This window comes from Orcinus orca, chromosome X, assembly GCF_937001465.1.
Source record: "Orcinus orca chromosome X, mOrcOrc1.1, whole genome shotgun sequence".
Taxonomy (NCBI): domain Eukaryota; kingdom Metazoa; phylum Chordata; class Mammalia; order Artiodactyla; family Delphinidae; genus Orcinus; species Orcinus orca.
In genome coordinates this window covers 61,364,193-61,391,616 of record NC_064580.1, presented here as the reverse complement: position 1 = coordinate 61,391,616, position 27,424 = coordinate 61,364,193, and the positions used below count along the sequence as shown (strand labels likewise).

At 39.0% G+C, this 27,424-nt stretch overlaps 1 protein-coding gene and 1 non-coding gene across 2 annotated transcripts in view; one reads left to right on the top strand and one right to left on the bottom strand.

The window, feature by feature from the left end:
* Positions 1 to 27,424, top strand: part of TEX11 (testis expressed 11) — a 345,012-nt gene that overhangs the window by 250,839 nt on the left and 66,749 nt on the right. Inside the window, exons 18-24 of the mRNA XM_012535167.3 lie at positions 6,144 to 6,268; positions 11,271 to 11,356; positions 14,258 to 14,314; positions 18,320 to 18,360; positions 19,771 to 19,857; positions 20,289 to 20,359; positions 22,949 to 23,065. Of these exons, the coding sequence (XP_012390621.2) occupies positions 6,144 to 6,268; positions 11,271 to 11,356; positions 14,258 to 14,314; positions 18,320 to 18,360; positions 19,771 to 19,857; positions 20,289 to 20,359; positions 22,949 to 23,065 (584 nt within the window). The remainder of the gene's footprint in view (positions 1 to 6,143; positions 6,269 to 11,270; positions 11,357 to 14,257; positions 14,315 to 18,319; positions 18,361 to 19,770; positions 19,858 to 20,288; positions 20,360 to 22,948; positions 23,066 to 27,424) is intronic.
* On the bottom strand, positions 22,331 to 22,459 carry LOC117203665 (small nucleolar RNA SNORA11). Its single transcript, XR_004486519.1, has one exon. It is a non-coding gene; the product is annotated as a small nucleolar RNA SNORA11 (small nucleolar RNA).

Here is a 27,424-nt window from a genome sequence, read left to right as displayed (position 1 = left end):
AGTTCCCTCTATGCCTACATTCTGGAGGGTTTTTATCATAAATGTGTGTTGAATTTTGTCAAAAGCTTTTTCTGCATCTAATGAGATGATCATATGGTTTTTCTCCTTGAATTTGTTAATATGGTTTATCACATTGATTGATTTACATATATTGAAGAATTCTTGCATTCCTGAGATAAACCCCACTTGATCATGGTGTATGATCCTTTTAATTTGCTGTTGGATTCTGCTTGCGAGTATTTTGTTGAGGATTTTTGCATCTATGTTCATCAGTGATATTGGCCTGTAGTTTTCTTTCCTTGTGACATCTTTGTTTTTGTTTTTTGGCAGTACGCGGGCCTCTCACTGCCGTGGCCTCTCCCGCCGCAGAGCACAGGCTCCGGACGCGCAGGCTCAGTGGCCGTGGCTCACAGGCCCAGCCGCTCTGCGGCATGTGGGATCTTCCTGGACCGGGACACGAACCCGTGTACCCTGCATCGGGAGGCGGACTCTCAACCAGTGTGCCACCAGGAAAGCCCTGTGACATCTTTGCCTGGTTTTGGTATCAGGGTGATGTTGGCCTCATAGTATGAGTTTGGAAGTGTTCCTCCCTCTGCTATATTTTGGAAGAGTTTGAGTAGGATAGGTATTGCTCTTCTCTAAATATATGTTAGAGTTCACCTGTGAAGCCTTCTGGTCCTGGGCTTTTTATGTTAGAAGATTTTTAATCACAGTCTCAATTTCACTGCTTGTGTTGGTCTGTTTATATTTTCTATTTCTTCCTGGTTCAGTCTCGGAAGGTTGTGCATTTCTGAGAATTTGTCCATTTCTTCCAGGTTGTCCATTTTATTGGCATATAGTTGCTTGTAGTAATCTCTCATGATCCTTTGTATTTCTGCAGTGTCAGTTGTTACTTTCTTTTCATTTTTAAATCTACTGATTTGAGTCTTCTCCCTTCTTTTCTTGATGAGTCTACCTAATGGTTTATCAATTTTGTCTGTCTTCTCAAAGAACCAGCTTTTAGTTTTATTGATCTTTGCTGTTGTTTCCTTCATTTCTTCATTTATTTCTGATCTGATCTTTATGATTTTTTTCCTTCTGCTAACTTTGGGGGTTTTTGGTTCTTTTTTCTCTAACTGCATTAGGTGTAAAGTTAGGTTGTTTATATGAGATGTTTCTGGTTTCTTGAGGTAGGATTGTATTGTTGTAAACTTCCCTCTTAGAACTGCTTTTGCTGCATCCCATGGGTTTTGGGTCGTCATGTTTTCATTGTCATTTGTCTCTAGGTATTTTTTGATTTCCTCTTTGATTTCTTCAGTGACCTCTTGGTTATATAATAGTGTATTTTTTAGTTTCCACATGTTCGTACTTTTTACAGATTTTTTTCTGTAATTGATATCTAGATTCATAGCTTTGTGGTCAGAAAAGATACTTGATACAATTTCAATTTTCTTAAATTTAGCAAGGCTTGATTTCTGACCCATAGTATGATCTGTCCTGGAGAATGTTACATGAGCACTTGAGAAGAAAATGTATTCTGTTGTTTTTGGATGCAATAATTCTGTAAATTATCAGTTAATTATCAGTTAAGTCATCTTGTTTAGTATATTATTTAAAGCTTGGTTTCCTTATTTATTTTCATTTTGGATAATCTGTCCGTTGGTGAAAGTGGTGTGTTAAAGTCCCCTGCTATGACTGTGTTACTGTCGATTTCCCCTTTTATGGCTGTTAGCATTTGCTGTTAGGAGCATAAATATTTACAATTGTTATATGTTTTTCTTGGATTGATCCCTTGATCATTATGTAGTGTCCTTCTTTGTCTCTTTTAATAGTGTTTATTTTAAAGTATATTTTGTCGGATATGAGAATTGCTACTCCAGCTTTCTTTTGACTTCCAATTGCGTGGAGTATCTTTTTCCATCCCCTCACTTTCAGTCTGTATGTGTCCCTAGGTCTGAAGTGGGTCTTTTGTAGACAGCATATATATGGGTCTTATTTTTGTATCCATTCAGCCAGTCTGTGTCTTTTGGTTGGAGCATTTAATCCATTTACATTTAAGGTAGTTATCGATATGTATGTTCCTATTACCATTTTCTTAATTGTTTTGGGTTTGTTATTGTAGGTCTTTTCCTTCTCTTGTGTTTCCTGCCTAGAGAAGTTGCCTTTGCATTTATTGTAAAGCTGGGTTGGTCGTGCTGAATTCTCTTAGCTTTTGTGTGTCTGTCAAGGTTTTAATTTCTCTGTTGAATCTCAATGAGATCCTTGCTGGGTAGAGTAATCTTGGTTGTAGGTTTTTTCTTTTCATCACTTTAAATATGTCCTGCCACTCCCTTCTGGCTTGCAGAGTTTTTGCTGAAAGGTCAGCTGTTAACCTAATGGGGATTCCCCTGTATGTTATTTGTTGCTTTTCCCCTGCTGCTTTTAATAATTTTTCTTTTCATTTAAGTTTTGATAGTTTGATTAATATTTGTCTTCACATGTTTCTCCTTGGATTTATCATGTATGGGACTCTCTGCGGTTCCTGGAATTGATTGACTATTTCCTTTCCCATATTACGGAAGTTTTCAACTATAATCTCTTCAAATATTTTCTCAGTCCCTTTCTTTTTCTCTTCTTCTTCTGGGACCCCTATGATTCGAATGTTGGTGCATTTAGTGTTGTCTCAAAGATCTCTGAGACTGTCCTGAATTCTTTTCATTCTCTTTTCTTTATTCTGCTCTGTGGTAGTTATTTCCACTATTTTATTTCCCAGGTCACTTTTCCGTTCTTCTGCCTCAGTTATTCTACTATTGATTCCTTCTAGGGAATTTTAATTTCATTTATTATTGTGTTGTTCATCATTCTTTGTTTGCTCTTTAGTTCCTTTTGATCCTTGTTAAATGATTCTTGTATTTTCTCCATTCTATTTCCAAAATTTTGGATCATCTTTACTATCATTATTCTGAATTCTTTTTCAGGTAGACTGCCTATTTCGTCTTCACTTGTTAGGTCTGGTGGGTTTTTGCCTTCCTCCTTCATCTGCTGTGTGTTTCTCTGTCTTCTCATTTTGCTTAACTTACCGTGTTTGCCGTCTTCTTTTTGCAAGCTGCAGGTTCTTAGTTCTTGTTGTTTTTGGTGTCTGCTCCCGGTGGGTAAGTTTGGTTCAGTGGATTGTGTAGGCTTCCTGGTGGAGCTGACTGGTGCCTGTGTTCTGTTGGATGAGGCTGGATCTTGTCTTTCTGATGGGCAGGACTGTGCCCGGTGGTGTGTTTTGGGGTGTCTGTGACCTTATTATGATTTTAGGCAGCCTTTCTGCTAGTGGGTCGTGTTTTGTTCCTGTCTTGCTAGGTGTTTGGCATAAGGTGTCCAGCACTGTAGCTTGCTGGTCATTGAGTGGAGCTGGTCGTAGCGTTGAGATGGAGATCTCTGGGAGAGCTTTCGCTGTTTGATAATACATGGAGCAGGGAGGTCTCCTGTGGTCCAATGTCCTGAACTCGGGTCTCCCACCTCAGAGGCACAGGCCTGACACCCAGCTGGAGCACCAACACCCTGTCAGCCACACAGCTCGGAGGAAAAGGAGAAAAAAGGAAAGAAAGAAAGAAAAATAAAATAAAATGGAATTATTAAAATAAAATATTAAACATTAAAAAGTAATAAAAAAAGAAAGAAAGAAGAGAGCAACCAAACCAAAAAACCAATCCAACAATGATAACAAGTGCTAAAAACTATAGTAAAAAAAAAACCAAAACAATGGACAGACAGAACCCTAGGACAAATGGTAAAAGCAAACCTATACAGACAAAATCACATACACATATACACGCATGAAAAGTGCAAAAGGAAAAAGTATATGTATCTATATATTAAAAAAAAGGAAGAGAGCAACCAAGTCAATACACAAATCTACCAGTGATTATAAACTCTAAATATTGAAATACGATAACCATAAAACCAGAAACAAATTAGATGCAGAAAGCAAACCCCAAGTCTACATTTGCTCCCAAAATCCACCGCCTCAATTTTGGGATGATTCGTTGTCTATTCAGGTATTACAGAGATGCAGGGTACATCAAGTTGAATGTGGAGATTTAATCCACTGCTCCTGAGGCTGCTGGGAGAACCTTCCCTTTCTCTTCTTTGTTCGCACAGCTCCTGGGATTCAGCTTTGGATTTGGCTCCGCCTCTGCGTGTAGGTCTCCTGAGGGCATCTGTTTTTCCGCTCAGACAGGGAAAAAAAGTAGCAGCTGATTAAGGGGCTCTGGCTCACTCAGGCCAGGGGGAGGGAGGGGTACGGAATGTGTGGCGAGCCTGTGGCGGCAGAGGCCAGCGTGAAGTTGCAACAGCCTGAGGCATGCCGTATGTTCTCCTGGGGAAGTTGTCCTTGGATCATGGGACCCTGGCCGTGGTGGGCTGCACAGACTTTCGGGAGGGGCTGTGTGGATAGTGACCTGTGCTTGCACACAGGCTTCTTGGTCCTGCAGCAGCAGCCTTAACGTTTCATGCCCGTCTCTGGTGTCTGTGCTGATAAACGCGGCTCTCATCTGTCTCTGGAGCTTGTTTAGGCAGTGGTCTGAATTGCCTCTCCTTGCACACCCTGAAACAATGGTCTCTTTCCTCTTAGGCAGTTCCAGACTTTCTCCCAGACTCCCTCCCGTCTAGCTTTGGTGCACTAGCCCCCTTCAGGCTGTGTTCAGCCAGCCAACCCCAGTCCTCTCCCTGGGACCTGACCTCCAACTCCGGAGCTTCAGCTCCCAGCCCCTGCCCACCCCAGCGGGTGAGCAGACAAGCCTCTCAGGCTGGTGAGTGCTGGTCGGCACTGATCCTCTGTGCGGGAATCTCTCCGCTTTGCCCTCTGCACCCCTATTTCTGCACTCTCCTCCATGGCTCTGAAGCTTCCCCTCCAACCCCCCCGCCCCCAGTCTCTGCCAGTGAAGGGCCTTCCTAGTGTATAGAAACTTTTCCTCCTTCACAGCTCCCTCCCAGAGGTGCAGGTCCTGTCCCTATTCTTTTGTCTCTGTTTTTTCTTTTTCCTTTTGCCCTACCCAGGTACATGGGTATTTTCTTGCCTTTTGGGAAGTCTGAGGTCTTCTTCCAGCGTTCAGTAGGTGTTCTCAAGGAGTTGTTTCACAAGTAGATGTATTTCTGATGTATTTGTGGGGGGGAAGGTGATCTCCACGTCTTACCCCTCCACCATCTTAAAGGTCTCTCTATCTCTGTCTTTTAATTGGATCATCTAGACCATTTATATATATATATACACATATATATATATATATATATATATATTTTTTTTTTTTTTTTTTTTTTTTTTTTTTTTTGCGGTACATGGGCCTCTCACTGTTGTGGCCTCTCCCGTTGCGGAGCACAGGCTCTGGACTTGCAGGCTCAGTGGCCATGGCTCACGGGCCTAGCCGCTCCGTGGCATGTGGGATCTTCCCGGACCAGGGCACGAACCCGTGTCCCCTGCATCGGCAGGCGGACTCTCAACCACTGCGCCACCAGGGAAGCCCTAGACCATTTATATTTTAACATGATTACTGATATGGCTAAGTTTAAATTTAGCATCTTGTTATTTGTCTTCTAGTTGTCCTATCTGGTCTTTGTTGCCATTTTTCTTTTTTCTGCCCTGCTTTTAGATTAATTAATATTTTATAATTATGTTTATCTCATTCTTTGGCTTATTAGGTATAACTTTTTGTTTTGTTATTTTAGTTGTTACTTAAGGCCTATAGTACATATATATCTAACTTATCATGGTCTAACTTTAAGACATATAAGGAAATATAATACCACCATTCTTTTTTTTTACTTTATTCTGTATTAGAATCCACTATGTGGATGTGCCAAATTGTATTTAACCCATACATTATTGATGAAATTTAGGTTCATTCCATATTTCACTCTTACAAAAAATTGCTGTGTGAACATATTTGTATGTTTTTATTCACTTTTCGGATGTATCCATGGAATAAATTCATAGAGGTGAATTGCCTAGTTGGGCATTTTTGTGACATTCAAGTCCTCCTTGACAGTTTAGCAATTTAGATGACTTTATGAAAATTTATATTTTAAAGATATTAATGCTCTTAAAACAAATTCCAAAGTCATTGGGATATAATTAACCAGAGATAGCTATTATCTTTGATAAGAGTATCTCATTTTTTAATTGTTTCCTTGTTTTTCAGCTTTGCAGGCAATTGCTCCTTCAGAGAATTTATTAAGAGCTGAAGAACAAGAAGAGAATGATGTAGTTACAAATAGAAGTTTAGTTTCCATGTTCTTCAGTTTAGCTGCCCAGTGTGCTCTTCAGGTAATTCTTATGTACCCATCTATGAGATTTTTACCTCTTTTCCATTTTCAGAGACAATTAGAATGGAATCATCATCAGTTAGGCACAGGAGAGGCCTTTCTTTACCCTCTATTTTGCCTCATTGTTTTCACACCAAGCTTTGTTGCAGAATTGCTTTATTTCTCTTCATTGCTTTATGATATAGAGAAAAGTAAATAAAACAAAGTGAGGTAATAGTTTTCAGCTTAAAACAACAGAAAAACTAAGCATAGCAAAACATTAACTTTTATTAGAAACTTGAGATTTGAAGTACTATACCATGCAGAAAAATAGTCATCTATTTGGAAACTTATCTTTATCATCAGTTTGCAAAAAAAAAAAAAAAAAACACAGTTTAAATCTTAATGGACCTTTTTAGTTTGTAACCAGAAAGCGACTTTAGTTTAGAAGTATTAAATACTTGCACCTCCTTTGTTTACTTGCAAAATTCTGGTCTTAGTAATATACAGGATTAGGAGAAGCATTGTAGCAACTGTGGAGCTCTTGGACTAGGTGATAGACTAGGTTTGAATTCTGGCTCTGCCACTTAAGTTCTTCCCTTCTTTGAATCTTAATTTCATCATTTGTAAAATAAAGATAATACCTAACTCCAGTGTTATTGTGAAAATTGACTAAGAGGATGGCTGAAAATGTGATTTGTAATTAAAGAAGCTTGATCTACGCATATAGTGTTTCTGTTCTTATTAACGATATACAATCTGGCCACAGCTGTCTCTTCTACTTTATCTCATATTACTCCCCTGTATCATCATTATAGTGATGTAAGCCACCATTACGTTAGGCACAGGATCTAGAATGGTGGAGGCACAGGCCCTCTATAACTCCAAGCAAATACAGTGTCTGTCAAACAGGCCAGTCACATTCCTTTTTCTGTGTCTGGTTCGTACCATCCCATCTTTTAAGAAATGTTCTTATTTAAATGCCACCTTTTCAAAGTCCAACTTAAGATTTCCTTCCACTGTAGAGACTTCCCAAATCAATTCCAGTCCTCAATTGCTCTCTTTCTACTCTAAGTTTCAGTAATTTTTAACGTGTATGCTAGTTATTTGGTCTGTATCATATATACTGCCTTATATTGCTAATGCATGGATTGTCTGTCTAACTTGACTTATAAAGTCCTTGAGGGCCATATTTCTAGTCCCTTGCCCAATATCTTGCCCAAAGTAGTAGCTGAATACAGTTTTGAATGATATGTTTTGATGTTAATGAATAGGATAATAGAACTCTTGGAAGAGGAAAAATATTTGGCAGATGTAGATACATGATGTGCTTGTGCAGGAAATGAGAGAAAAATCTCTAATGGGGAACCCAAAGGCAAATATCTTTTTAAAGGAAGGTTTATAAAGTTACATTTGATGGAAAGCAGAAGAAAGCCAATGGAAGAATTATAGAACTATATTTCTGAAAAGGAAAATAATTTTAATAGAGGAGAAAGAATCAGGAAAAAAAAAAGCCTCAAGTAGTTTGAATTAGAAGATGGAAGGAAGGATGGATGAGCCAAACCCAGGAAACTGAATATATCTCTACAAAAGAACAAGGGTGGAATCCAGTTTTTACTTACTACAATTGCTTTGCAAAAGGCATTTCAAGTGCTAGTGAAACTATCATTCATTCAGCAAATATTTATTGAGCACCTACTAAGTGCCAGGCACTGTTATAGTCTCTTGGGATAAATTAGTAAACAAAACAGTGATACGCCTTCTTGGAGCTAACATTCAAGCAGGAGGAGAGAAGATAATAATAGGCATAATAAATAAGAAATTATATAATATGTTAGAAGATGATAATATAGAAAAATAGAGCAGGATAACAATCCTCTGGGATTGGTGTGAGTTATTTTTTTTAAATAGGGTGGTGAAGATAGGTCTCATCGAGGAGATGACATTTGTACAAAGACTTGAAATTGTTGAGGGAGTTAGCCCTGTAGATATATGGGGGGAGTGAAGAGGAAGAGTAATACAGGCAGAGGTAACAGCCAATACAAAGGCCCTAAGGTATGTATCAAGGAAGCAAGTATGGCTAGAATGAATAAAGGGTGGGATTAGTGAGAGATGAAGTCAGAGAGGTGATAGTTTGGATTATGTAGATCCTTATAGGCCAGTGAAAGGACTTTGACTTTTACTCTGAATGACATGGGGAACCATTGGAAGGTTTTTAACAGAGCAGTGACATGATTTGACTTTCATCTTGGCTGTTTTATTGAAAATAGACCATAAAAAAACCAAGCAAGGAGACCTGTTAGGAAGTTTTCGAAGTAATCCAGAGAAGATTAAGGTGACTCAGATAAGGGAGATAACAGTGGAGGTAAATGATAACAGAATTTGCTGACAGATTGGATGATGGGTATAAGAGAAAGAGACTGGGTCATCAAGTGGAGTTGCCATCAGTTGAACTAGGAAAGGCTGCAAATAGAGTACGGTTGGGGTGAAAATCAGGAGTTCAGTTTGGACATGATGCATTTGAGATGTCTATTAGACTATCCAAGTAGAGATCTGAATAGTCAGTTGTATATATGACTCCGGAGTTGTGAAAGAGGTCTGGGCTGAAGAGAAAAGTTTAATAAGAGTCATTAATATATAGATGGTATATAAAGCTATGAGACTGGGATGTCATCACCAAGGGAGTGAGTATATATGCAGTAGAGATGAGGACCAGAGACTGAGCCTGAAACCCTCAAACATTAATGGTTTGGAGAAAAGAAGAGGAACCAGTAAAGGATAATGAAAGGGAGTAATCCATGAGGTAGGGGAAAACAAGGATGATGTGGTGTCTTGGAAGCCAAATGTGTTTCAAGGAGGAAAGAGTGATCAACTATGTTGAATGTTGCTGATAGGTCAAATACAGTGAGGACTGAGAACTGACCATTGGAATTTATAATATGGAGGTCATCGGTGAGTTTGACAAGAGCAGTTTTGGTAGAGGTAGGACAAACACCTGATTATAGTAGGCTCAAGAGAGAATTGAAGGAAAGGAATTGGATACAGTAAGTATAGACAATTCTTTAGAAGAGTTTACTACAAAGGGAAGAAAAGAAGTTGGGCAAGAAAACAAAATTTTTTTTTAAGTTGGGCAGTAGTTGGTGAGAGAAGTAGGATCAAGAGGTTTGTTTGTTTGCTTAAATGGGATGAGTGAGAATGTTTATTTGCTAATAGGAATGACCCAGTTAAGAGAACAAAAATTGACAATGTGAGAGAGAAAAATGAAAATTGTTAGAGTAATGTCATTAAATAGGCAAGAGGTGATGGATGCAAGTGTATAAGTTTAGGGTTTGGCTCTAGGAAGAAACATGGATAGTTCATTTATGATAGCAGTTGAGAAGGCAGAGTATGTGGTGTGGTTCCTGGTGTGTGAATAGAAGTGGTAGTGGGAATCTGTGGAAGTTCTCTTTCTGCTTCAGTTTTCTCAGTGAAGTAGGAAACAAGGTCATCACCTGAGAGTGAGAATAGGAGAGGAGGTGTTAGGTGTTGAGAAAAGAGGATAAGATATCAACTAATCATCCAGAAAATCAAGAAAGTGAATGGCAAGGGTAGTGTGGTATGCTTGCCTTGTGGCAGTAAGGTCCATTTGATGAAGTTTTAAAAATAAAACAAATAGTTGTACAGGTTTTTACCCAGCTACTTTCAGCTGCATGGATGCAGGCACAAAAGTCACTAGAAAGTTGAATTTAACCAGGCTTATGGTTTTGCCAGGTGAATACAATGAAGCAAAAGAGGGGCAGGAAAATCAAGGAACAAGGGAGTGATTATAATTAATCCCCATGGAATTTAAACTGGATACAGAGGAGGACTTCAAGGGGATGAGGGATGGTGAAATAGTAGTAGTATCAATGTATTGGAGATCTTAATGCAGTTGAAGGATTGCTGGAGTGGTAGAGGGAGTGAATTAGAAAGGTAGGAGATGGTAGAATACATGAAATAGAGCAGGGTACAAGACAAGAGTGAGGGAGTGAGGCACCTAGAATTGGTCCATGCACAACCTGAGAATGAGTGTGTCCATAAATTGTGTACCCTAGGAGCCTCACTTGCATGACCTGGCTTTTAGTGATGACAGTGCCCAGTGAAAGACTGTGCTAGTGAATGGCTAAGATAATTGGCAGAGTGGAATTCAAGGAAATAAGAGACTAGGATATTAAAAGGATCATCTATCTGTATAATGAAAATGCCAAAAATTGACAGGAGTATATTTTGGAAAAAATAACTGTGAGGAGTAGATAAATCATTAAGAAATGAGAAGAAATGGTCTGAGAGCAGTTCACCATAACAGTGAGGGATAATGGGTGATATAGTCTGGTGACAGGAAATTCAAAGCTGGGGGTTTTAGGGAGCAAGAGGGAGAATAATTCTAAAACAGCAATGAAGAGCAAAAATGATGCCTACTCCATCTCCAGGTCTAGGGAGATGAAAGAAAAACAGCCACTACTTGAGAGGGCTTTATTGGAAGCAGTGTCCTTGGAGAAACCTAGATTTCCATTAGAGAAAGAATGTAGAGGGAACTTTCTGGGAAGAAGTTGCTCATAGAGGAGACTTTGCTGATAATGGACTGAATTTCAGAAAGCATAGTGGAAGGGTTGGAGGAGTTGGGGAGAAATGAGAAAAGAGGACAAAAGGGATTTACAGAGGGTGCTGGAAATGAGGGTGACCTCAGAGTCCAGGGTTCTTTTGGCTACTGCTGACAAACAGGAATAAAGAGCACAGTAAGATTAGTCCTAGTGAATTCAAGGCAGTGTTGGCAAGGCTGTAAGTGTTTATGGATAGGGAGGAGTGGCTTTCTGGGGCCAATATGAACCTGTTCTGTTTTTGTCAATGAGTTATATCTTCATTCTACCATCTTGCAGTAGCTCTTTTTAGAATACAAAACAAACAAGTTCAGATTTTGTCTTCCCCTTAATGGACAGGAATATAGATAACATTTTATAAGTATCACTTTGAGATGTAATTTAACATATTATATTTGTTCTTTATAGAATGAACAACAAATCGTGGCAGAAAAAGCTTTGGAATATTTAGCTCAATATTCAGAAGACAGACAACAAGTCATTATAGCTTTAAAGTAAGTAATCCACATCCTGTGGATGTGAAAGGATCTCCTCTGTACATGTTACTCTTGGTCTATAAACTTTGCCAAAATAGTACTGATGGGATCAAGCTGAGTCAATGCCTACAATACCAAGTGGTTTTTTTCCTAGCTTTATTGAGATGTAACTGACAAATGGTGGCATTGTATAAGTTAAGATATGTAACCTGGTGATTTAATACACATTTGTATTATGAAATAGCACAGTAAGATTAGTTAATACATCCATCACCTCACAAAATTACACACTGTGTGTGGTGAGAACATTTAAGATTGACTCTCTTAGCAACTTTCAAATGTATAATACAGTATGGTTAACTACAGTCACATGCTGTACGTTAGATCTTTGGAATGTATTCATCTTATAACTGGAAGTTTATACCCTTTGACCAACATCTCCCCATTTTCTCCACCCACAGGCCCTGGCAAACATCATTCTACTCTATTTCTATGTGTTTGGATTTTCTTTCTTTCTTTTTTTTTCTTTTGTTTTTTTTTTTCTAGAGATCCCACATATAAGTGGACAATACAGTTTTTGTCTTTCTCTGTCTGACTTATTTCACTTAGTACAATGCCTTCAAGGTCCATCTGTGTTGTCACAAAAGGCAGGATTTTCTTCTTTTATTTGGTTGAATAATATTCCTGTTTGTGTGTGTGTACGTATACCACATTTTCTTTATTCCTCCACTGATGGACACTTAGGTTGTTTCCATGTCTTGGCTATTGTGGATAATGCTACCGTGAACATGGGGGTGCAGCTATCTCTTCAAGATAGTGATTTCCTTTCCTTTGGATATATACCCAGAAGTGGGATTGCTGGATTGTATAGTAGTTTTATTTTTACTTTTTAAGGAACCTCCATGCTGTTTACCACAGTGGCTGTACCAGTTTGCATTCCCATCAACAATGCACTAGGGCTCCCTTTTCTCTACAGCACTTGTTATGTCTCGTCTTTTTGATAATAGCCATCCTAACAGGTGTGGGGTGATATTTCATTGTGGTTTTGATTTGCATTTCTCTGATAATTAGTAATGTTCAGCATCTTTTCATGTACCTGTTGGCCATTTGGATGTCTTCTTTGGTAAAATACCTATTCAGGGGCTCTGCCCTTTTTTTTTTTTTTTTTTTTTGGCGGTACGCGGGCCTCTCACTGTTGTGGCCTTTCCTGTTGCGGAGCACAGGCTCCGGACGCGCAGGCTCAGCGGCCATGGCACACGGGCCCAGCCACTCCGTGGCATGTGGGATCTTCCCGGACCGGGGCACAAACCCGTGTCCCCTGCATCGGCAGGCGGACTCTCAACCACTGCGCCACCAGGGAAGCCCATCTGTCCTTTTTTTTTTTTTTTTGCCCATTTTTTAATAAGATTATTTGTTTTTTGCTGTGGAGTTGTAGGAGTTCCTTATATATTTTGTATATTAACCCCTTATCAGATATATTGTTTGCAAACATTTTCTCCCATTCCATAGGTTGCCTTTTCATTTTTTTTGATAGTTTCCTTTGCTGTGCAGAAGCTTTTTTACTTTGATGTAGCCCCACTTATTCATTTTTGCTTTTGTTGCTTGTGCTTTGGGTGTCATATCCAAAAAATCATTGTCAAGGAGCTTTTTCCCTGTGTTTTCTTCTAGGACGTTTATGGTTTCAAGTCTTATATTTAAGTCTTTAATCCATTTTGAGTTAGTTTTTCTGAGTAGTGAAAGATAGGGGTCCAATTGCATTCTTTTGTATGTGGATATCCAGTTTTCCCAGTACCACTTATTGAAAAGGTTATCTTTCCTCCATTAAATATTCTTGTCTCCCTTGTCGTATATTAGTTGACAGTATATATATGGGTTTATTTCTGGGCTCTCTGTTCTATCGGTCTATGTGACTATTTTTATGCCAATACCATGCTGTTTTGATTACTATAGCTTTGTAGTATAGTTTGAAAACAAGAAATGTGATGGCTCTAGCTTTGTTCTTTTTCAAGCTTGCTTTTGTTGTTCAGGGTCTTTTGTGGTTTCATTTGAATTTTAGGATTTTTTTTTCTATTTATGTGAAAAATGCTATTGGAAATTTGGTAGGGATGCTTAAGGTAAAAAAAGATATCAGTTGAAACTGATCTTCCCCTTTCTCTGTTTGTATGAAGGAAAATGGTTTATCAAAAGGGAACTTTTACATACAATAATGAGACAGAGGAAGGTGAGGTTAGGACATGGTAACTCCTAATGATGTAACTGAGAATATGCCAGTGGGAAAAATAAACCAGAAGGGTTCTATAGTGATTCTCCCATTGGTTAACTATACTTGAGGCCATACTTCTGAAGGGAAATGGAGTCACAGATACAAAAGTATCAGAAGGAGTCTTGAGATACATACGTTTAGTCAGATAAATATCTAAAATTATTCTGGATGATTGATGGTGTTTTTTCTTTTTAAAGATTTTTAGGATTTGAAACTTTACAAACTACCTTATTTTGTCAGTTTGTCATCATGCCGTCAGATCCCTTCAAAAAATATTCATCCTAGTTTATGTGGAACCCAAAGGCCAGTTCCAGGTTCCTTTATAGAAAGAAAAATATAAAAGACTTGTACACTATATCTGATGTTCTGGCAGGTGATTTGGGGCAATTATATAAACTGTGGAACTATTTAAGAATTTGTCAAGCAACATTTTCGTTTTAAAATTATTTTATTAAATTACTCTTCCAAAATTACAAAGTTGGTATGTTTTCATTGCAACCATTAAGACATACAAAGACCTATAAATAAAATAATCTCCTTTTTTACCTCTCTTTTCTCACTTCTGCCTCCTGGGCTAATCAAGATTAATAACTTGGTATATATTCTTTCACATATTTCTTCCTAAGCATCACTTTTTATATTACTTTATCATACAGGTGTTTGCTTCGTCTTGTTCTTCCAAAAGTTTCTCACATGCCAGAATCTGAAAACAAGTAAGTTATAATTCAACAGAAATGATGTATTCACCGTTAGAAAAAAATATAACAATTTTCACTAGAAACCTTGTATTGAGAGATATATAGTATACTGGGTAAGGTCAATATAGGCTCTGGGGCCAGTCTTCCTGGGTTCATATTTTGGCTCTGCCACTTATTAGAATATGTAACCTGGGCTTCTGTTTCCTGATCTGTAAAATGGGTATAATAATAGTACCTACCTTATGAGGTTGCTGTGATGACCTGATGAATAAATACGTGTAAAACACTTAGAATAGTGCCAGGCATTTACCATGCCCTCAGTAATGTTCGCTATGATTTCATTATGATATTGTGTCTGTTTCCCCCTTTCTTAACAGGAGACTTAAATATAGACATAGCTCTTAGCTCTTACTTTCCCATAGAAACATAAATAACCTGGTTGGCTTGTTGATTCTGATTCTGTATCAGCTCAGCTGGGAGTATTCAAATATCTTTCTGCTCACAGTTTCTATGGCATAAGATATAAAGAACTTAACAATACATGGAAGAATTGGGTCACCCATATTTCATTCACAAAATTCACTTCCTCCTAATGATTTAAAAGAAAACTCTATTCAAGGTCTTGACTAGGGATAACTTTCAGAGAAATACCACCTATCTCTATTTTCTCTACTTGGACAAAAACTCTGTAATAATGTATCACTACTTCATTTTTGCTTTGTATATTTGTACCTGGAGGCAATTTTTTTTTTTAGCTAAATTCTTTGGGAACTATCTATGACTGAGATAATATTAGATTGATGACATAACTTTTTTCATAATGCAAATTTTACCCAGACATATATGGTAAGTTTTGCCCCTTGTTTACAGGCTCTATGAATCCATTTGAAGGGCACTCAAGCTAACTAAAAAAAAAAAACATATTGAGATAATTGAAAATTTGAGTAATGACCAAATATTTGATATTAAGAAATTATTAACTTATAGGCATATAATGGTAGTATAGCTATGTTTTTAAAAGGATCCTTATATTTTATAGGCACATCCTAAAATATTTATGGATGAAATGATGTGATGTCTGGAATTTGCTTCTACAAACAGTAAATGCTGGAGAGGGTTTGGAGAAAAGGGAACTCTCTTGCACTGTTGGTGGGAATATAAATTGATACAGCCACTATGGAGAACAGTATGGGTGTTCCTTAAAAAACTAAAAATAGAACTACCATACAACCCAGTAATCCCACTACTGGGCATATACCCTGAGAAAACCATAATTCAAAAAAGTCATGCACCAAACTGTTCACTGCAGCTCTATTTACAATAGCCAGGACATGGAAGCAACCTAACTGTCTATCAACAGATAATGCATAAAGAAGATGTGGCACATATATACAATGGAATATTACTCAGCCATAAAAAGAAACGAAATTGAGCTATTTGTAGTGAGGTGGATGGACCTAGAGCCTGTCATACAGAGTGAAGTAAGTCAGAAAGAGAAAAACAAATACTGTATGCTAACACACATATATGGAATATTTTTTTTAAAAAGTTCTGAAGAACTTAGGGGCAAGACGGGAATAAAGACACAGACCTACTAGAGAATGGACTTGAGGATACGGGGAGGGGGGAAGGGTAAGCTGGGACAAAGAGAGAGAGTGGCATGGACATACATACACTACCAAAAGTAAAATAGCTAGCTAGTGGGAAGCAGCTGCATAGCACAGGGAGATCAGCTCGGTGCTTTGTGACCACCTAGAGGGGTGAGATAGGGAGGGTGGGAGGGAGGGAGACGCAAGAGGGAAGAGATATGGGGACATATGTATATGTATAACTCATTCACTTTGTTATAAAGCAGAAACTAACACACCATTGTAAAGCAATTATACTCCAATAAAGATGTTTAATAATAATATGGGAGAAGGGGGGTAGGTGGAGGTATCATTAAAATAAGATTGATGATGAGTTAATAATTATTGAAGCTGGGCCATGGATACATGGAGATTCATTCATCTGTTAAATATAAACATCTTTGAAATTTTCAACGATAAAAAGTTAAAAAATGAAATAAACTCAGAGACTAAATTTTGATAGCTAATAGATTGTGAGAGCTTCTCAAAGGCTAGTACTATTTGTATTTATCTTTGTATCTCTGGAACCTAGGACAGTATCTAGCACATAATAGCCACGCAATTTATTTAAATGGCTGAATATCAGTCCTTCACAGGAAGATCTTATATTGGATTTAAAAGGTGCTTCATATTCCATGTAATTGTGATGCACAGTCAGATCCCACTCATTAAAACTAATTTAAAGATGGGGAGAAGGAAAGGGATCTTGTTCAAATTAATGACAAACTTTAATTACAGAATATTTTGTAAATATACCTTTATTGTTCTCAAGTAAATATAGTAATAAAGAACATCTACTAGCAGTGTTTTCAAGTAGAGGTCAGGACCTGATTTAACAAATAGATTAGACTAACTTATAAAAGAAAAAAAAAGCCTAATTCAATGGGAAGAGTCAGAGAATTGAGTTCTAGTTTTAGCTGTTTCACTAACTTCTGGTTTACCTTAGACAATAACAACTTATTTAACTTCTCTAAGCTTTATTTTCTTCACCTATTAAATAAAAGAAGGTGAACTGGAAAAGTTCTGTCTTCTTCTAAAAATCTTATGTTTTTCAATTACAGTATCTACCTAAGTATTAACAATTCGTGTGCTACAATTTTTGAAAGCAGTTTGTCTCTTAAATAGACTATACATCCCTTTCCATGTGCTCATTCTTACTTGTACTATTTATTTGCATTAATGGACCCTCCCTAGATTATTTTATATAGTCACTGAATTAAATAGTGAAGTCGGGCTTCCCTGGTGGCGCAGTGGTTGAGAGTCCGCCTGCCGATGCAGGGGAAACGGGTTCGTGCCCCGGTCCGGGAGGATCCCACATGCCGCGGAGTGGCTGGGCCCGGGAGCCATGGCCGCTGAGCCTGCAGGTCCGGAGCCTGTGCTCCGCAATGGGAGAGGCCACAACAGTGAGAGGCCCGCGTACCGCAAAAAAAAAAAAAAAGTTAAATAGTGAAGTCAACTTTAGCTCAGCTGAAATTCAGATTAATAAAATTTACTGTTAGAAGTTACTTTATATAAAGCAGATGTTTAATGTTTATCCCTAAGAAAGCTGCTACTTTTCCTGAAGCACAGTCTGTATTGTATAATACTAGACATTCTCCTGATAAGGCCAGTCTTATAGTGTGTTCTACCCTACTTACCATAAACTTCCTTAGTTGAGTTTGCTGATACTTCCATATTCAATCCTTTGTTTAAGCATAATGGGATGTTTTTCTCTGTTAAAATTTATGTTGCCCCTAAAGAAGCTTAACTAAGGGTCAAGAGACCTAGGTAGTAGTAGTCTTGGCATTGTCATTTCATGACCTTAGACAGAACATCCCGCATTTCCAGATCTGTTTCCTCATCTGTAAAATGAAGGGTATGGATAAGTGGTTTTTAAACTATATTCCTTAGAAACCTGGAAATTCTGTGGCACTGCCTCAGGGACTTCCAGGAAGCCGAGACTCTAGGCCTCCACCTACCACTGGTTCAACCAGAGCAGGTACACTTTTGTCTCTTCTTGTATATTAGACTTTTATAAAATTTTATTTGAAACACAGGTTCCAGTTCCCCCTCTTCAAAAAAAACCAAAGCTTGAAAATCACAGAGATCACTACCTGCTCTCAAATTCTATGACCCTGTAATATAAAACCTTATCAGTCATTGAAATCCTTTGCTTGAGAGTAGGTGTAGAAGGGGAAGAGAGAAAAAAATATGAGGACATTGGAGATGAGGAACAGTGTCCCATAATGAGGAAAAAGAGTGTTGAAATGATAGGTTGGAGCCTTGAACAACAAACTTCACAATTTAACATTTTCCTTGAGCTGCTCTCAGGCAAATATAGAGTCTCTTTTTGATACTTTTCTGTAGTAAAGCTTTGGAACAGTATGAAAATACTCTTTTCTTTATTTTTTAGAAAGAAACAAATGGATAGACTTTTGACTTGCTTGAATACAGGTAAATATCTCCTTGGTTATTTTCACTCCTTCATTTTGCCTCTATCCTCTATTAAATTCTCCAAGTACATTGAGCACACTGACTCAGGCTTCGTGTTTGAGTTAAGCTTCATGCTTTTACTAACATACGTCACAGCAGTATACCTGTTTATTTATTCACAAGCAGAGAAAAGTTTGTCATCATTAGCATTCATCTCCAAATGTGATTTCACCTCTGTTTTTATTCCAGTTTTTTGAAAGACATTTCCCTTCCTTCCTTCCTTCCTTCCTTCCTTCCTTCCTTCCTTCCTTCCTTCTTCCCTCCCTCCCTCCCTCCCTCTCTCTCTCTCCCTCCCTCCCTCCATCCCTCCCTCTCTCTCCCTCCCTCCCTCCCTCCCTCTCTCTCTCTCTCTCTCTCTCTCTCTCTCTCTCTCTCTCCCTCCCTCCCTCCTCCCGCCCTCCTCCCTCCCTCCCTCCCTTCCATGTCTATTGCCACTTGGTCCTAACCTAGAAATTGAACAGGTGAAAAAGGGTCAAGACAAATAAAAATATTCTGAGCCCTGCTAATTTTCATGTTCTCTGAATCAAATTCAGATTGTTTACTCTGTTGTTTTGAAGCTGTCCATCTGTCTATCCAAGTCTGTGTCATCTCCTCTATCTACTAATTGCTCCCTGTCCGCTTCGTTCAGCTAACGTCCTAGCTACATTGCATTCCTTTTTCCAACTCTATGCTTTCTTTCTTGGTGTCCCTTTTGCCTAATAGGTCTTCCAGTTTCTACTGCCCATGTACCTATTTCCTTATGTCTAAAACACACCAAAAACTCCATATCTTAGAAATTCAGTTCCATTTATTGCAGTAGTTCAATTTTATACCTCAAATACCTGTCAACAGGGTGCAAATGTAGCAAAGTGGTTTAGAAACTACAGCTTTTCAAAAGATAAAAAGTTTTCTGTTGGCATTCTTATCTCTCAGAAGGGCACATGAGTATGTAATAAATGCTTTCTGATGATGACGGCACATTCTAGTTCCATACTGTGCTTGCTGTAGGAGCTCAGTAAATATTATGCCAACCTATCAATACTCTTCCAATCCTCAATCTCCTTTTCAGTGTTTTAAATGATTATTCCTCTTCTTTGTTTCCTTACACGTAAATCATATCTTTCTACCTCAGGTGGTGAATGATTGCTCTAATTAAAATTATAAATCTCTCCAAAGATGTGTTTGTTCCCCAGAGTTTGAGTTAACAGTTCCTTGGAGCTTCGTAATGCTTTTTGTCATTTAAATTACTTTTGGTATGCACCCATGCACACGCATAAAAAAAGAACTTTCTATATTCAAGCTCATGTTTGACTGTTTTTAAAGCAGGATTAACAACTTTGCTAGAGTATAAAGTAAAAGACCTCAATATCAGATTTTCCTGTTTGACTGCAGCACTCCCGAAACTTGCTCAGTATTTTGATGGAGAAGTCTCGACTTCAGGCTCAAGGACTAATGAAGCTCATTGGTTTCGAAAAACAGGTAAAAGGAAATTCTGTGGCTATGGGAAACATTGTGGGGTGGTAGAATCAGATGTGGATTCAAATTCTGGATCTTCATTTGTAGCTATGGGTACAAGGATAACTTGCTTAATCTCAGTCGGTGAACTCCTCACTGTGATCCTCATTTTTTAGATGGATTTGTGCCAAGTAAGAATTTATCATATGTCCCCAATTTTAAAAAATCCAACACTATCTCCATTGGCCATTGTCCTAGAATTAAAGATTGGAAGTGATGGAAGTCTCTAAATTTACCTGGAAAAAATTTCTCTAAAAACCTAAAGTTAGCTTTTTTTAACCCCTGAGAAACCCCTCATTAGTGTGTTAATATTAAAGATGTAGGTAGTGGAGATTATAATGGTACAGGTTAAACAGTAAATTTTCATAATTATGTTATTTCATGTTAACTTTCAGCTTGGAACTTGGCTGTGCAATGTAACAAAGACCCAGTGACAATGAGAGAATTTTTCATAATTTCTTATAAGGTAAGTCTCTTCCAACAAGTATCTCACATATGGATCACAACAAGGATATGACCACTATGAGTATAGTCAATGACTAAGTATAGAGTGAGATTGGCTTTTAATCTAGGAATTTTTAATATATGTTTAAGCAGGAATGACCTAAGGGGAATTTGATCCCTATAGGGTATAATATGAGAACATGAGGCAGGTCTCCCCATACTGAAGTATCACAAACAACCATCATGGAGCCTAAAGTTCTACCATAAGAGACTTATTCCTTTATCTTTGAAGGAATTTCAGTCTCTCAGAACCTATATCAAAATATAGCTATCTTTAGGAGGGAATACTCTAAGAAGTTGTCAATTACCAAAACATTAGGAAGGGTTATGGGTATAAGTCTATAGGAATATTGAATAGGTATCTGGGGACAACAGGAGGTTAAAAGGATGCTAAGAAGCTTGGACCTGCTTTATAATTTTTCTGAGAGCAGGTTTTGTGTGTAAGGATTTGTGAGCTTGTTTTGCAGTTATAAGCCTTTTAAAATAGGTGTTATCCTCCAAGGTAGAGGTTAAATGCCAGAAAGAGGATCAAGTATTGATTAGAGGATGAAAGGAGAGGTGGCAAAGAATATCCCTCATACACATTCTGGAGTATGCAGTCTGATATGTTGAGGTAGATTAAATATTTTAGAACTGGAACGAACTATAGAGATAATCTAGCACAACTCCCTCATTTTATATATGAGTCACCTGAGATGTACAGAGATTGGGTGTCTTGAAATGCTATTAGTTAAATGATGGCGATGATTATGATCACTAAATATTTGGGGAGATTAAGAAATAATGTTTGAAAGTTTAGGTATAATTTCCATTTTAATTATGTGAAATAAATTAGCTTCAGTTTTGACATTCATGATAGCACTAGTCGGATTCCATGTTAGAATCAAGTAGCCTAGAATTTTACTGTACTACAAAGCTGGGAGGTTTGGTTTTTTTTGAGGTTAATTTGTGCTTTTATTTGCTAGTATAACTTAACTACAGTGGCCTGCAAACTTTTGATCTAAAAAATACCTTTTACATCACAGTCCAACAAACACACACACATATATAATATGCATGCATATATAAGCAAAACAAAAGTTTTGCCAAAAATGTCTACCCTGAGTGTTAAATCTCTTTTTTTTTGAGACTTTTTTTTTAAAGCAGTTTTAGGTTTACCACAAAATTGACAGGAAGGTACAGAAATTCCCCCATATACCCCGTCCTGACACATGCGTAGCCATTATCAACAGAGTCGTACCTTTTCTTTTTTTTTTGCGGTATGCGGGCCTCTCACTGCTGTGGCCTCTCCCGTTGTGGAGCACAGGCTCCGGACGCGCAGGCTCAGCGGCCGTGGCACACGGGCCCAGCCGCTCCACGGCATGTGGGATCCTCCCGGACCGGGGCACGAACCCGTGTACCCCGCATCGGCAGGCGGACTCTCAACCACTGCACCACCAGGGAAGCCCCCCTTTCTTTTTTAAACCAATGACAAACTGCATTGACACATCATAAAACCACAGTCCACAGTTCACCTTAGGGTTCACTTTACTGAAGTGAGTAGTGTTGCATGTTCTGTGGGTTTGGACAAAAGTATAATGACATATATCCATCATTACAATGTCATACAAAGTATTTCACTGCTCCATAAAAACTTCTGTACTCTGTGTATTCAGCTCCCCTCTCCCCCCGAAACTCCTGGCAACCATTGATCTTTTTATTGTCTGCATAGTTTTGCCTTTCCAGAATGGCATATAGTTGGAATCTATTTTTTTTCCCTTGAATAAAGAGATTCAAAGTCTTTATGTCTGTAAGACCACTTATGGCCCACTCATGTGTGGACCTCACTGGCTCTAGGTGGCAAACCTCCCCACTAAATACTGTAGCTTTTCTTCCAATATTGAGACCTGTCCCACTGGTCCTACCCAGAAGCCATGTGGAGCTACAGGGGGACATGTGTTGGGTATTTGTTCATAGGAAGGCCACAAGTTTGTGCCCCTTGTCACAGTGAACTCAGATTTCTGTTGGGTGTGTTGTAAATTGAGGAGCCATTTCTTCAGGCTCCCTGCTCTGAGCACAGCCCATGGGATTTTTTTTCCTAAAGCTGGAGGAGAAGGTTTAATGATGAGGTTATGCCTAATGCCTGTCAAGATTTGACATTGTCTCTTTCAACCATGAACAATATAGGTACTAATTTCAGCTCTATTCAGTGCAAAGGGGAAATCTATTTGCCAGGGGGAAAATCACTTAGAAATTACAACGTAAACCAAGAAGTAAATCACTAGATAGAAATACAGGGCCAAATGACAGTACTTGTCATTGGGAAAGATAGGAAAATTGTGAAGAAATGAAGCTTTTTAATCTCTAGAAAGGTGCTAAAAAAACAATAGAAAGTAATAGAAAATTAAAACCATAGATCAGTGTTACAGTCTATATCATTTTTAAGGTGAGATGTGCTTTTCCAGCTGAATTTTGTCATTCAGACAGGATTTTGCTGATTTTCATTCTGATTGTTTGTGTTCACCTGGCAGAATTCTCACTATTCATTGATGTTCTGGTTATTTCTTATCAGCTGTCCCAGTTTTGTCCTTCTGATCAAGCAGTTCTGATTGCACAGAAAACATGTTTACTTGTGGCATCTGCAGTTGATCTAGAGAAAGGGAGAAAAGCTTCAACAATTTCCGAACAGGTAATGTGCAACCTTCAGGAAAAACACAAGCATTCAGTGTGCTGTTTGGTATGTTTGCTTTCCCTGATGCAATTGTTTTTGATTCTCTTTAAAGAATCCGTTCCTCCATTCTAGCAACATGTTGATTTCAAAGATTTGTAATGGCTACTTCCTTCCTAAGGAAAGGTCACATTTCGCTTGGCCTCTTCTTTTAAAATGCCCCTTGCCATGAATCATTATTTCTGAATCTGTTTTGAAATAGTCTTTATCTTAATCATCTCCCTGTGATCACATGTAGTCCATAGGAGTGTCTTCTCTATTTCTGTTTCCTTTCACACATCCTCTAAGGAAGCACTCATTTACTTCAACAGCTTTGATAGCCATCTGAAATTATTTAGTTGGCTTGTTTTTCGTCACTCAATTGCATTTGCTTTCTTTGGCCCACATTCTTAAATATTTTATCATTAACTCAGTTTTAACAAGAAGAAGACAGAATTCCTGCTTTTACCTGAATTCCACTCTCAGCTTAAACCTTACCCCTTTTAGGAGATACCAACATGAACATCTTGCTCTCCCATCTACCAGAGTATTCTTTGGTTTGTCTTTAGTTCTTTACCTTCCTTCTTTCAAGCTAAGAAAGTTGTCACCAAGTTGGACCACTAGCATTTTTGTATGGTTTTAAGTTCTAGGTCTCTCTGCTTTTTTCTCTTCCCTAGACAAAGAAAACGTCACCATCTCCCATACCTACCAGCTTCTTTTCTTTCCAGTTGGTATAAAATCCTTCTTGGTGCTTATTCTCTTCCTTCTGTTAATCTGTTCTTTTATATGATTCTTCACATCTGGAACAAACTCTTAGCAGATCTCTGCCAACATATTTTGTTTTCTTTCTCTTCCCTTGTTGAGTTCAACTTGAAAAACATATGAGTACCAAGCACTCTGCTAGGTACTGGGGATAAAGAAGATAAAGTCGTTGTCCTGAGGAGTAAAGGGGCTTCTTTTTAGAAACCTTTCCATCGTAAAAGAAGATGAAAAAAAGAATCTACGAGCCTCAGAGCAAAACCAAAACAAACATTTTGCTTCTAACAAGTAAGGGTGTTGTCGAACTCAAGTTCATATGCCCCACACACAGTGAGGCCAAACAAACTGAAATGTCAGAGTTTGGAGCAGAGAAAGGCTTATTGCAAGGGCCATGCAAGGAGAACGGGTGGCTCATGCTCAAAAGACCCAAACTCCCCAATGGATTTCAGGGAAGAAGTTTTTATATGCAAAATTTGGGGGGAAGGTGATGCAGAGTGTGTAACCCTCCTCTGATTGGTTGGTGGTGAGGTAACAGGATGGTGTTCCAGGAATCTCAATCATCAGCCTTCTGGTTCCAACCAGTCTGGGGTCCACATGTTTGTGCTCAGCCTAAAGTTATCATCCTCCACCTGGGTGGGGGCCTTAGTTCCTGTAGAAGAACTCAGAGATATATATCAAACTGTTATCCACATCCCCCAAGGAGGAACCAGGACCACCATCCTGCAGTATTGTATTCTTTCTGCATTCCCTCACTCTTCTAATTAGTAACTGTTTGAATCTGCCCTTTGGAACTCGGGGAAGGTCTAGGAGGCTGAAAACCTTTATTCTACAAACAAGAAATGGGGGAACGGAAAGGCTTTTATTCCCCAGGAGGGCCCCACAGGGTCGTGCTCTGTTTCAATGGTATTCTCACAATAAGGTCTTTTGCTTTACTAAGAAAACAATAACATCTTGTTTTCACATAGCAGTTTTAACTTTTTAAAAGCTTTCCCTCTTAAGTTGGTAGTCCTGAGTCTGTTAAATTTGTATCTCAGTGAATAGAGATCAAATTGACGTGAGGGAAATTTCACAAACTCTTAAGTATGATCCTTAATTATTTTGTTTGTTTCTAACACTGTTCTTTTTTTCCTGTGTTCTTTCTCTTGCACACACTTATGTTTCCTAAGAACTCTCTAACCTAGTAACCTTTCTATAATCTTCTTTGCTTTTGAATGGATATCTGTTTAGATAATTGAAGATGTAGTTCTGCCTTGCCCCATGTTAGTCTGGCCCCTATGAGTTAGACCATGGTGCTCTTTCTCTAATGAAGATTTGTTGGATTCTATTATTTACATCTGTTCCTTGTTCTCTAAATCCTCATCAACTGAAGTATTTCCAAATAAGTATATTATGAAGCAATATAGACTGCATAATCCTATCAACATTGCATCTAGTCTCCTGAGTATGAGCTGGGGAAAGTGAGGGATGCTTTAAAATATATATAGTAATTGTAAGTCATCAAGGAACCACATCTTTATCCTAGAACAGGACAATTTGTTACTGAAGGGGAAGCTAGGGAAGAGATCTGGTCTTCTGTTAACTACTTACCCTTCATTTCTACTTCTTTGATCTAAGGAAAGAACCAACAGGTTAGGCAAGGTATTGTGTGATCAAAAGATTTGAAAGGTGAGCTTGGGCCAAAGATGGCCAAGCATGGGGATGCCTGATTTAAAAGTTAGTTACAATATAGCTTTGCTAAATTGACAAGAAAAGGGGTTTCCTGCTGAGGGCAGTTTCCTACAAAGAGCTGCTTACAAAGGTAAGCCCAAAACCTAATGGGGAAAACAACATTAAACCCCAAGGCTTAAAAACAATCCTCCTTGTCTTGGTGCCCCACATTTTGAACCCACTGGGGCTACAGTTGGGCCCCCAAGCCTCTAGACCCCACCTGCATGGCTCTGCCAGGTGCAGTACATGCTGCAGCTCTCACAAGTTAGGGTTCAGGCTGGAATTCCACAAGGTGGCTCTACTGGTCTGGGGTAGGAGGCTCTGTGGGGCATTGCCCTAGTGAGGGCTTTCTGCAGTGGTTCTCCCCTACAGAGGTTCTTTGCCTGGGCCCTGACGGTCTCTGGGGCATCTTTTGAAATTTAGGAGAGGGCAGCAGTGCCCCCCAGCTCTTGGACTCTGAATACCGGGGAGAAAACACCAAGCTGATGCCTTCCAGAGGTTTGCAACCTGTGCCTTCTGGAGGGACAACCACAGCAGCCTGTACTGCACTTGGGGTGTCTGAGGAGCATGGTGTGGGAACTTGAGGAGCACAGCCCAGGAGATGAGATGGCTCTGGGCTGCAGTGGGCCCCTCCTTTGAAATCCTTCCGCCCCGCAGGCCCTTGCACTCTGGGCTCCTGATGGGAGGGCCAGCCCCAAAGATCTCTGATCTGCTGTTGAGGTTATTCTTCCTTTGCCTTGGACAATAGGTCCTGGCTTCTGTTTAGATGGCTGACCAATCTGCCCATTGTCTTGATGAATAGCTCCTAGCTTCTGTTGAGATGGTTCATCCACAGCAATCTCTTATCAATTCAGCCACACCCTTGGTGTTCTCTCCCTTTGATGCTTTCTTATTTCTTTCAATATTAATGGGCTGAGAATTTTCCACATTTTAAAATTCTGCTTAATTTTTTTTTTTTTTGCGGTACGCAGGCCTCTCACTGCTGTGGCCTCTCCTGTTGCGGAGCACAGGCTCCGGACATGCAGGCTCAGCGGCCGTGGCTCACGGGCCCAGCCGCTCCTCGGCATGTGGGATCTTCACGGACCGGGGCACGAACCCGTGTCCCCTGCATCGGCAGGCGGACTCTCAACCACTGCGCCACCAGGGAAGCCCCTCTGATTAATTTTTGATTAACAATTCCACCTTTAAATCATTTCTCTCTTCTCACATTTTACTATAAACATTCAAGAGAAACCAAGCCACTCTTCAACACTTTGCTTAGAAATTTCTTCAGCCAAATATCAATTTCATCGCTCACAAGTACTACCTTCTATAAAACACTGGGAACACAAACACAATTCAGCCAAGCTCTTTGCCACTTTATAGCAAGGATGGCCTTTCCTCCTTTCCTCTAGTTTCCAGTGTTCCTCATTTCCATCTGAGACCTCATCAGAATGACATTTACTATCCATATTTCTACCAACATTCGGTTCACAACCACTTAGATATTCTCTAAGAAGACTGAGGCTTTCTCTACAGCTCTCCTCTTCTCTTTCTTGGTCCTCAAGAGAATTTCCCTTAACAGTCCATTCATGGCAAAGTAGACTTTCTAGCATGCACCTCCAAACTCTTCCAGTCTCTGCCCATTACCCAGTTCCAAAGCTGCTTCCATATTTTTAGGTATTTGTTACAGCAGCACCCCACCAATCAGTACCAATTTTCTGTCTCAGTCCATTCAAGCTGCTATAACAAAACACAATAGACTGGGTAGCTTATAAACAACAGAAATTTATTTCTCACAGTTCTGGATGCTGGAAGTCCCAAGATCAAGGTGCCAGCAGGGTTGTGTTCTTTGATGAGGTCTCTCTTCCTCCTTTATAGCTGACACCTTTTCGC